The sequence below is a fragment of the Amphiura filiformis genome, chromosome 16 (genome assembly GCF_039555335.1).
Source record: "Amphiura filiformis chromosome 16, Afil_fr2py, whole genome shotgun sequence".
In the NCBI taxonomy this organism is placed as follows: Eukaryota; Metazoa; Echinodermata; class Ophiuroidea; order Amphilepidida; family Amphiuridae; genus Amphiura; species Amphiura filiformis.
The window spans coordinates 33,505,258-33,517,280 of NC_092643.1; the positions used below are offsets into that span (position 1 = coordinate 33,505,258).

Sequence of the window (12,023 nt, forward strand, 5' to 3'; positions counted from 1 at the left end):
TCATTATTGAAATTATTCTACTAATAATTAGTTTTTTATAAATATTAACTTTTGTAATATAAAATTATTTGCTTAATTTTTAATTTATATATTTTATTTTAATGAATATTACAAAGTGATATAAAACATTTGGTACTAAGTTAGAAAAGTTGATAGGTGGCGCCCTATCAAAACAAAGAAATTTCGCGCCACGAATCGAACAGCTGATGTTTCAACTTCCGGTACTTTAAACAGCGCAGCGCTGACATAAATAAAATGACAAAATAACAGTCTTCTCTACAGATTTTTATTAACATGATTAACAAAACCTTAATTAAATTAGATCTTCTTTGTCACGATCACTGTCATTGTACAAGCTGATGAAGCATGAGCTGGTGAAGTTCCCCAAATAAACTGAACTGATGAATAATATTAATTATAAGTGAGGTAAGCTTAAAAAAAAAGTTTTGAAAGTTAGCATGAATGAAACAATGAATATCAATGTTAAGGAGCTTTTGGGGGAGGGTGATATTGGGGAGGAGCAAGAATTTTTTGCAAGCAGAAAGGGGAGAAGCTATTTCTGGCAAGCCGAGAGAGGGGGGAAGCAATTAAACGCTAAAGTAAGGGGGGATGTCATTTTCTTTGGCAGGGGAGGGGGTCATGAATATGTCGGTGACCGGAGTAAATTTTGTTATGACCCCCCCCCCTATCGTGGGTAAATTGTTTACCACCCCCCCCACTTCCGCCTACACAGACTAAAGTCAAACTATTCATTGCCGGAACACTCATTAACTCTAGGTTCCAGAGTTCTCCTCGCCTGGTTACAAATGTAGCGTTGAGGAGTATCAAAGCAGAAGCAGAAGAAAGGCGAGGAGTGCACCAAAACTTTGGAGTGAAGAAAGTGTGTGGAGTGCGTTAAAATGTGATTGTATGTGTAAAGAAGGCACACAGAGCGTGCAAAATTTGTGCGCACATTTTGATTGTTAAATTAAAAGAATGCGCGCGAAAATTTTAAGTCACCAGCCCTTAAATAATTCTATAACCCCACCTATTTTGGGTGTTAAAATTGTAACCCCCCTATATTTGGGCTAAAAACTCTATGCCCCCCCCCCCTTCGGAAGAAAATGACAGCCCCCTACTTTTGCGAATTGCTTGGCGTGAGACCATGGTGAGACACTGTCGAACACAGGGACAGAATTATAGTTTGCCGACTACAATGTTCATTTTGACCCATGATTATTTGAGTCATGGCGCTCGAGAATCTTAAGATCAGCAAGACTTCAGTCTTTATCATAAACATGACACAGATCTGAGTTACAGTTACCGGAACTAGGGGGGTAGGGACAACTATTTATATTTATGATGCGTGAGATTTTACTAATTTCTCTTGGCGTGATATTTACCCGGATATTTACAATTACATGTACAACCTTTGTGTGAGATTATACTACTTGGCGTGAGACTGTTAGAAAATGCCAGAATGCATGAACTCGCACCCAATGAGTTGACAGCCCTGAAGTAACTTGAGGCACCTTATTTTGCAAAAGGCTTAAATTTGTGTAATTTGGGGTTTTTACTGTGGGGCCATGAATTTTTGACATCTTGGATCGTGGATTGGTAAATTTTACCTCCTACAATGTAAATACTCCTGGGGAGTTTTAAAATAAACTGGAGGTGTGAGATGGACCCAATTAAGTGTGTGTCCCATGTGGACTTGCTCGAGAAGTCTAGCCAAGAATTTGCTCACCGATAGCTTCACATTCTAGGCTAGAGACCATTGCATTCAAAACCTGTGTAAAGCAATGGAAGTTCAGAAGTAAACACAGCCGATCAAGACAGGTGATTGCATCAAAAAAGTTGCTAAAGTAAATATGGACCAACCTAGATGGTAATAATTAACTAAATTCATCTTAATTCCCTTCCAGTTTTATATCTAGATAATATCACTGTATAATAATGAAGAAGTCATGAACACCAGTGTAAGTAGTGCCTCGCAGATTCCATCCACCCCTGCACATGATAGTGGAAGAGTCCCACCAGGAAGTCTGGTTGTTAATCCGAAGTGGAAAAGAACTGAATTGATCAAGATACTACAAGGTATGATGTAATGATATAAGTTTATGGATGTGAAAAAATGTTGTGTTACCCTCAGTAAAACCACAAAGGTGGCAGAATTTTTTATCTCCTTTGAAAAAAATCTTGTTCTGCCACTAATTTATATACCTGGGGGGGAATCACTCACAAATAAAGTGCTACCCATAATCAACCCTCAAAACAGACCCTAAATGGCGCAAATGATGGTAGCAAAGTTGCTACCCTAAAATGGCGTAACTGTGAAAAGTGAAATACCCAAAATCATATTAAATTTCCTGTTAAATGTTGTACGGTAATATAACATTTGGAATAATTGATGGCAAAATAGAGACCCTAAATGTTGATAATAATATGGCTGAAAATGGACCCCTAATTCACTGTTGTAGTAAATACTTCATACTGTAGCTAGTTACTAGTTCACGCAGAGTTTCCAAACCTGTTAGGTAACCCATTCACTTTGTGTTGTGATCATTTTGATCCTGGTTCCGTACACATAGCGTGAACCAGTTGACCTGGCAACGATCTTCACGATTTTGACATCGCATGATGACAGCGAATCACCACTATGCTCAAAATCTGACCCTTTTTCACTGTTATTTTATGTGTATGCATAGTAGCTGTTTTGTTTTAGTAACCTCCTCCCCATAATGGGATATTGCTGTTTGTTTACACAATTTCTTCCAAAACACCCAAATTGTGATTTTGAGTGTATTAAAATTTAAACACCTGAAGTATGTGGTTTTGGGTGCATGAAACACCCAAAGTGTGTGATTTGGGGTACATTTTTAGTGCACCCAGAATGGAAAATGTGTGTGCTTTTCCCAATATTAACCCTATATATTTTGTCCTCCCAACAAGTATGGTAGGTGGGGATTTCGCTAGTGTAACTTTATTTCTTGGTGTTCTTGATGTATTTTTCAGAGAAGCTTCCACTGATTTTTGAAGATGGTCTTGGTGTTGTTGACTTCCATCCCTCTGGAGATGTTGCAGTTATCTATCTCCCTGAAACTGATCTTGTTGCTGGGACAGCATACAGGAGAAAGCTGGTGAAACTCCACAAAGTAAGTAATCTATTCTGGAGAAGGAGGGCCGTTTCTCAAGTTTGGTTTCGTAGGGTAGGGGTGTGCCGCCGGGAAGGAGGGGTACTCAAGTTTGGTTTGGTAGGGGTGTGCCACCGGGGAGGAGGGGTACTCAGGTTTGGTTTGGTAGGAGTGTGTTGCAGAAGGACAGGTTCTCAAGTTTGGTTTGGTAGGGGTGTGCCATGGGGGAGGAGGGATACTCCAGTTTGGTTTAGTAGGGGTGTGCCGCTGAGTATTTGAAAGTGGACCCATCAATATATACCAATTTTTCAAAAATTTTGGCCTAATTTAACCCAAAGTGTCTTCGTTTTTACCCCAAAATGTTGGGGAAATTTCGATTGAGACAAAATTGGGCTATTTTCCAAAAAAAATTTGAAAAAAGGACCCATATACCAAAATTGGCCTAGATAAAGGGGTCATTGATATACCATTCATAAGGCCGAAAATGCTTCCCATGTTTGTGGCACATCCCTGTGGTCATTTGTACTAAACCTCAACTGATACAGATTTTGTAATAAATTATAGTATTCCATTTTCCTGGGTGTTTTTCTTTCCCATAGGCTGGTAAGATGCGTGGCATTGTCCTGATGGAGCGTACACCAATGACAGAGCAGTACCTGAGTGACATTCAGACATTTGGGGTCATCAATCTGGGTCTTGTCCTTTTGTTTGTAGCATCCCAGACAGAAGCAGCCAGTTTATTGATTCAGATGGTAAGCTGAGATTTTGGTATCAGAAATGAACTCATATTTTTCTCATTATCCAATTAGGCCCTATGTACTGTACTGTCCACAGGCATGATACACATTTTTGCTTCTCACCAAAACCGATGGAGCAATATATCTCAAAATTTGGAATCATAAACACAAATCCGCCAAGCGTTTACTGTATTTGGCCCTCTATTGACGGAAACACAGGTGTACCAGAGTGGTAGATTTAATTTGTAATTCAATACTCATGATTGTGTACAATTCCCGGGTACAATTCTGTAGGCCTATAGCACACAATAAATAATGGATGGAACCCTTGACCTCGGGACCCCGCAGTTTTACATCGGGGACCCCGCAGTAATGGCAAGTCAGATCAGTGTATAGTTTTTAATGGTAGGCCTCAATAGAGCATGAAAAATTGAAAAAGAAGAGGGGTGGAAATCAGTGTTCACTCCGTCTAAAATTTTGGTACACCAAATGAAGAATAATTTTGCTCCCCCTTTTTTTCCCTTTATGTAACAGTAAAGAATGGATATTTAGATGAAGGATGAAACTTTGCTCAATTTGGTTTCCTCAGTGTTTTATGAAATTGGCCTTTTTTTGGGTCTTAAATTGAGAGGTCTTGAGTGACAGATATTAGACACTTGAGATAGCGGAACAATGTAATGGGTCTTAAAGGCCTTGATTTCATTGTTTTTAAACCAAACAATAATAAGGGAGTATCACTAAAGTCAAGATACATTCTTAGTGTGAATGTTCACAAACTTTCTGAAATTTTGTCAATCACCAGAAAAGACTCCTGGAAGAAAACAAATGGGCTATTCCAGTTGAAATCCCCTATGGAAGAATCTCCCACACGGAGTGTAGATTTCAAACGGGGTTACCTGAATGGGTGACTCCATTTGAATTCTACATTCCCTGTGTGGGAGATTAAGGTCATGTCTTCCATAGGGGGTGTATGGATTTCAACTGGAACAGCTCGATATAACTTAGAAAAAGTTGTATCTGTCAACAAAATCCTGACACCCAGTAAACTTGATCTAAGTTATGCTATCAAAAATCTATAAATTGCAATTATTTTTTTTATTCTGCAGGTTAATGAACAGTATAAGCCTCAGTCAAACCCCTTCAGAGTGATGCGTCGAGGCCAGTCTGTGGATGCATCTGTGCAGGCGACAGTTCAACTCATTCCAAAACTTGGGGCTGTTAAAGCTAATGCATTGCTGCAGAGGTTTGGTAGTATTGAAGCTATTGCAAGGGCTTCCCCTGAGGTGAGTTTACAGATTTAATTATGATTGCATAATTATAGATTGAGTTTTATGTAAAGTTATGATTTAGGGTACATTTTTTAAACGTTTTTAGCCCAATTTTGCTATTTTTTAAACACAAAACAGACTTTTGCAGATTTATGGGGTGCATCTCCTCAACCACATCCCCTGGCTACCTGCTTGGTTTCTCATGACAAAACTCAACTTACTCACATGGAAAAATGGGAGATGACCATAAGCTTGTTTATAGTGGGAGCAGATGTACGGTATTTTGGCATAAAGATTGTGTGTGGTCACAGATTTTCTGGAAACTCCTTACTATTAACACCAGCTGTGTGTCACTAATGTACCATACATAGTTTTGCTTGTGCTTCATTGTCATTATATATATGTAGAATATTTACTATATCAACAGGGTTATGTTTAGGGTTAAGATTAGGCTTAGGTATAGGTTAGGGTGGTGTTTAGGGCTAGGTACGGATTAGGGTTTGTAACCAATTTATTGTGTTTTTCGGACTAATGGCCCTTCGGATTATTGACCTGTGACCGTCTACATGTATCTTATTATTAAAACTCTTCAATGGTTATAAGTGCCAAATTTGAGCTCTGATATTGATGTTGCTCAGATATGTCAGTAAAGAAAGACTATAATGATTTAGACTTCAACATGAAAATCCCAAGTTTTGAGATATTTTTTCAATATATCAAGAGCTATCTCAAGAACCACTGAACCAATTCTAGGCTTGTTTGTATTCATTTTAATGCATTTGTTATGCTGATACCAAATATGGTCATGAAAATTCTGAAATTTTTGAATTTTTAAAGAAAATTTGAAACTTGTCGTCTGCAGTCGACACCCGGTGTAGAGGATTAATATTGTTAGTTGTGATTTCATACGACTAGTCCGATAAAATATCCACTTACTTGCAGATGTTTCAGAAACTGTCAGTTTCCTTTTTCGATGCTATTGTTGTAATGACGATCTGTGTACAGCTGATGTTGACTGCTGCTTAGCAACTAAGTTGCCAGTTGATTTTCTGTCAGTTATCAGATCATCAAAAAGGTGACTTAAGTTGTATTGCCCCTCGTCTCTGTTCAGGATTAATATTGATTTCTGTTTCTTTTGTCTTCTACAGGAACTCACTGAGGTAGTAGGCAAAGCCAGCGCTAACAATATTAGGACATTCTTTGAGTTCAACACCAAACCAAAAAGATGATACCAGTACAGAATTGATCTTAATTGAACTTAAACAGGTGGTTGCAAAAAGATCTCTGCCATTCAAGCAATAGCATGCATGGAAAGCTTAATATCAATAATGGTTGTCCGTCAGACATGTGCATGGCTCGTCATGGTTTTCCCCAGTGCTTTGACCCCAGCTTTGACAAGCGGATAAGAGGATTAGTGGTAGTGCTTATTTCGAACACTGGTTCGAACACTTTTTTTAACACATAAAATAACTTTTATGTAATAAAATATCACTGATGAGTTGATTGAAAAATAACAACTGGCAGTACTTTTGAGATTGTCTCCATGTAATTTATGGTTGCAGTTCATTTATGCTGTTAAACACTAGCAATTAAACAGAATGATTTTCTCAAAATATCAAGAATTATTTCAAAAACCACTGAACCAATACTAGGCTTGTTTGTACTCATTTAAATGCATTTTTCATACTGATTCCAAATATAGTCATGAAAATTTACAATTCTAAAATTTTTGAATTTTGAATTTTTTTAAAGACTTGTCGTCTACAGCCGACTCCCGCTTGGAAAGTGTGAAAGGTTAAAATTTTGATCTAAACACAAGAAATTCCTACCTTGGAATTTTCAGATGTCTCCCAATCTTTCATCTTTTCTAGAAAAGTAGAAATAGTTTAGTGAATAGATTCATCAGGTTTGTACTTCAAATCAATTAGTAATTTTGCCTGTCAAAACCAGTAAGTTTTTACTTCAAGATGCTTGGCAAGGAACGTGTCAGAAAGTCTAGAGAAGTACGAGAAGCGATGGCGATCAGAAAGAGGGGGACAAAGACCATGAATAGAGAGGAAGACATTTATTTCCTAAGTCACGTATTTGACCCACTTTTGAAGACTGGAAGTAAGACTACTCACAACCGGAAGCCAGTTTCCCGGGAAAGTGGATCAGATGCTCACATCTGATGAAGTCCTCCGACGAGATGACGAATTATTAGTAAGTAAAACTTTTTGGCAAGCAAAATTACTAATTGATAGAAATAGATTCTTGCATTTTAATCATTCAATATATACCAACACAGATGAACTTTCATAAACAACTAAAAACAGATGTTGCTATTTGTTGACAATATTGATATGTACTCTTTTTTGGGAGTAACAGACTGTGCTACAGACAAATCCAACAAGCCAAATGTCAATATACCACCATCACCATAGGCGTAGATCCCGGGGGGGGATGGGGGGGGGGGATTTATCCCCTCAATATTTTGCCAGGGGGATGGTCCATACAATCATCCCCCAATGTTGACGCCTGATAATGGGTTTCTGACCAAATTAACCTCATATTTGCCCATTTTAGCCCCAAAAGTGCAAATTTTCACGCGCTTCGCGCGCAGTTAATCGACTTTTACACCATATTTCATTAGTTTAGCTTCAAAATAGCAAAAATTTTCGCGCGCTTCGCGCCCATTTAGATCATAAACTAATTCTGTCGCCAAAGGGTGCTGGATTGACTATACTTCAAGATTTTTTTCCAACTTCATCCCCCCCCCCCAATGTCAAAAAGAAATCTACGCCACTGACCATCACATACAAACCTTTTTGAACGATAGCATCAGATGTTGATATTTATTGACTATTGATATGTAGGCTATATGAATGAATGTAGGCCATATGAATGAATGAATGATATGTAGGCCTACTTATTTATACTACTTTTTGGTGGAACTGTAACAGACTGTGCCATAGCTGATATATTGGACTCATCCAGTTGAAATCCATACACCCCAAGCATGCTTATATGTGACATGATTTGGTCTATGGGGGCCAAAGGAGGCATTCTTGAAAATTGAGTTACTATAATTATTACCAAACATTAAGCTATCACACTGAAAACACCAAAGGTCTTGCACACTTGGTTCTAAAGTTATGAAGCTTTGTGGTGCCTATTTTCTTATGTATTTTATTGTTTCTTGACCCCATGTTTTTGCCTTTATCTCAATTTCAAATTTGCAGCCTTTGCCCCCCATGGACCAGATTGTGTCACATATAGGCTTTTTAACCCAGCTTGAGTATTTTGTTCGAGCCTGGTCCCATTAGGACCTAAGTGTGTCTCCGCACAGAGCTACTGTTTAAACAAACCCCTATTGAAGATATGACATTAATCTCCCAAAGCGGGGTATGAATTTCAGGGGTTAACAGAATGGGTGACTCCATTTGAAATTCACACTCCCTGTGTGGAAGATTAAGGTCATGTCTGCCATAGGTGGTGTATGTAGATCAACTAGAATTGCCCAACTTTGTTTCAATCAATAAACACAGGTTATAATTCCCCTGAAAAACTAGAATGTTATTGCTTCAAATGCATATTTATATTCAGGGGTTGGTAACCTTAGAAGGGCCAATTAGTCATTATACTATGATCAGCTGATTCAGCTCTTAAAAAGTTTGAATTATTCAGTTTTTGTCACTGCGCGAGTCAATAAATTCCCAATTAAATAAGTCACGTAAAGCGCAGTTCACGTAGGTGCTGCGCCCATCAGTGCGTACGCCATTCTATACCCAGTGGACACAGGTTAGGATTTCGACGTTGAACCTAACCTGATTTCAACCTAGAAGTTAGTTGAAATCAAGTTGAAATTTCAATGTTGATACAATGTTGTAATTTCAACTTGATTTTAACTAACCTCTAGGTTGAAATCGGGTTGAAATCAGGTTGAAGTCCATTTGAAAATACAATGTGATTTCAACCTGATTTCGACGTCGAAACATCAGGTGTGCCCACTGAGATAGTAATCCATGATGTTATGAGTATGGCAAGTTAACGGGTTTATAAGATTATAAGGTAGGAGTTGGGGTTATGTTTAGGGTTAAGATTACAGCTTAGGTTATAGGTTAGGATGGAGTTTAGGGTTAGGATTATAACTAAGTTATTGGGTTTTCGAGCTAATGACCCTTCCTGGGCAAATATTGTGCAGCCTGCAAGACCCTCTAAGAAAAAAGGAAATTTAATTGAGCCAGTATTATTTTAGTAGGCTTACTGTATTTTGTGAAAAGATTTTTAAGGTGGGGACATGGTTATTTCACTAATTTGCAAAATTATTTTCCCCTATGTACCCACCTTAAAATTGTCTTTTGGTTAATTTCATTTTGCAAAAAACATTAATTGCCTGCAATACGCGGATTAAGGGTTTCTCTGCCGGAAGTCAATTTGTGCCGAAATTTCTTCCCACAAATTATGCAATAAGCGTTTTGCATAACAATAGATACAGTTAGGAGGTTAATCAATAATCTTTGTTATGCAATACGCATATTGCATTGTGGGAAGGAATTTCGGCACAAATTGACTTCCGGTAGAGAAACCCTAAATCCGCGTATTACAGCAACACAGCTTAATTTTATTACTGGGCTATTTACTGAGGACTGCAACATTGCTTAATTTATTTGATACATGTAGTGTACCAGGATATCTATTGAAGATGGCAGCAGAGCTGAATTTAATACCAGGCTGTCTACTGAAGACTCAAGATTTAATAATAGCTGCTACTGAAAACTGTGTCAGTTGAATTCAATACCAAGCTATTGACTGAAGACAACAACATCATAGCTGAGTTTAATATCAGGCTATCTACTGAAGGCTACAGTATATCTGAATTTAGTAATAGCTATCTACTGAAAACAGCAGCATAGCTGAATTTAATATAGGTTATATACTGAAGACAGCATATCTGAATTCAAATAGCGGGTATCTACTGAAGGCTACAGCATATCTGAATTTAATAATAGCTCTCTACTGAAAACAGCGTCATAGCTGAATTTAATAATACATGTAACTATCTACTGAAGACAGCAGCATAGCTGAATATATTACCAGGCTATCTACTGAAGACGGCAGCATATCTGAATTTAATAATAGCTATCTACTGAAGACAGCATTATAGCTGAATTTAATAATAGCTCTCTACTGAAGACAGCAGCATAGCCTAATTTAATAATAGCTTCTTGATATTCTTGATATTCGCAATGTAATACACATTTTATGGCAAATTATTATATTTTTGATATTTAACAGTACTCGAAAGTAAACTTTATAATTCTGATGATTTATTCTTAAAGTGTATGTAGGTGGGATGAAAAGCTGACGATCAATTGAAAATTTTGACCTTTCATTCCAGATCCCTTAACGAAATATGTAAATCTAATAATGTGATGAATCAAGCAAATAAAATAAAAGATAACAAAACAATAGCCATCTACTGAAGACTGCAGCATAGCTGAATTTAATACCAGGCTATAGGCCTACTGAAGATCGCAAGATATCTGAATTTAATAATAGCTATATATTGAAGACTGCAGCATATCTGAATTAAATAATAGATATCTACTGCAAACAGCATCAGCTGAATTTAATACCAAACTATCTACTGAATTATACCGCAGCATATCTGGATTTAATACCGTACCAGGCTATCTACTGAAGATCTGAATTTAATAATAGCTATATACTGAAGACTGCAGCATATCTGAATTTAATAATAGATATCTACTGCAAACAGCGTACAAGTATCAAACTATCTACTGAATAACGCAGCATATCTGAATTTAATACCAAGCTATCTACTGAATACCGCAGCATATCTGAATTTAATACCAAACTATCTACTGAATACCGCAGCATATCTGAATTTAATACCAAACTATCTACTGAAGACAGCAGCATATCTGGATTTAATAATACTTAATAGATATCTACTGCAAACAGCATCAGCTGAATTTAGCATATCTGAATTTAATACTAAGCTATCTACTGAATACCGCAGCATATCTGAATTTAATACTAAGCTATCTACTGAAAGCCAGCAGCATATCTGAATTTAATAACAGCTATCTACTGAAGACAGCAGCATAGCTGAATTTAATAAAATTTATTACGGGGTGGGGTATGAACGTTTGGACAGTATTTATTGTGGGACATTAGAGCACATCAGACATATCGAATTGCATTCTTGATATTCGCAATGTAATACACATTTTATAGCAAATGATTATATTTTTGATATTTAACAGTACTCGAAGTAAACTTTATAATTCTGATGATTTATTCTTAAAGTGTATGTAGGTGGGATGAAAAGCCGACGATCAATTGAAAATTTTGACCTTTCATTCCAGATCCCTTAACGAAATATGTAAATCTAATAATGTGATGAATCAAGCAAATAAAATAAAAGATAACAAAACAATAGCCATCTACTGAAGACTGCAGCATAGCTGAATTTAATACCAGGCTATAGGCCTACTGAAGACCGCAAGATATCTGAATTTAATAATAGCTATATACTGAAGACTGCAGCATATCTGAATTAAATAATAGATATCTACTGCAAACAGCATCAGCTGAATTTAATACCAAACTATCTACTGAATTATACTGCAGCATATCTGGATTTAATACCGTACCAGGCTATCTACTGAAGACTGCATCATTTCTGAATTTAATTACTGAAGACCACAGCATACCTGAATTTAATACCAGGCTATAGACCACTTGACATCACTGTTTATCAACAAAGGCGAGGGACTCGTCTATCGATATGCTCGAACAAGCCACTACACTGATCAATGGCTTTCTTGTACTGTATGAAATGTGGCGGGCGATTTAAAATGCATGTGCCCTTAGCAGACTATGATGCGTACGCACAC

At 37.2% G+C, this 12,023-nt stretch overlaps 1 protein-coding gene across 1 annotated transcript; it reads left to right on the plus strand.

Moving 5' to 3' along the window:
- Positions 1–261: 261 nt before the first annotated feature.
- Positions 262–7,529, plus strand: LOC140135896 (Fanconi anemia core complex-associated protein 24-like). The gene is made up of 6 exons (XM_072157561.1): positions 262–426; positions 1,905–2,076; positions 2,995–3,134; positions 3,713–3,865; positions 4,957–5,133; positions 6,267–7,529. The coding sequence occupies exons 2-6, from the start codon at positions 1,947–1,949 to the stop codon at positions 6,345–6,347; spliced, it is 681 nt and encodes a 226-aa protein (XP_072013662.1). The 5' UTR covers positions 262–426; positions 1,905–1,946; the 3' UTR covers positions 6,348–7,529.
- Positions 7,530–12,023: the final 4,494 nt, after the last annotated feature.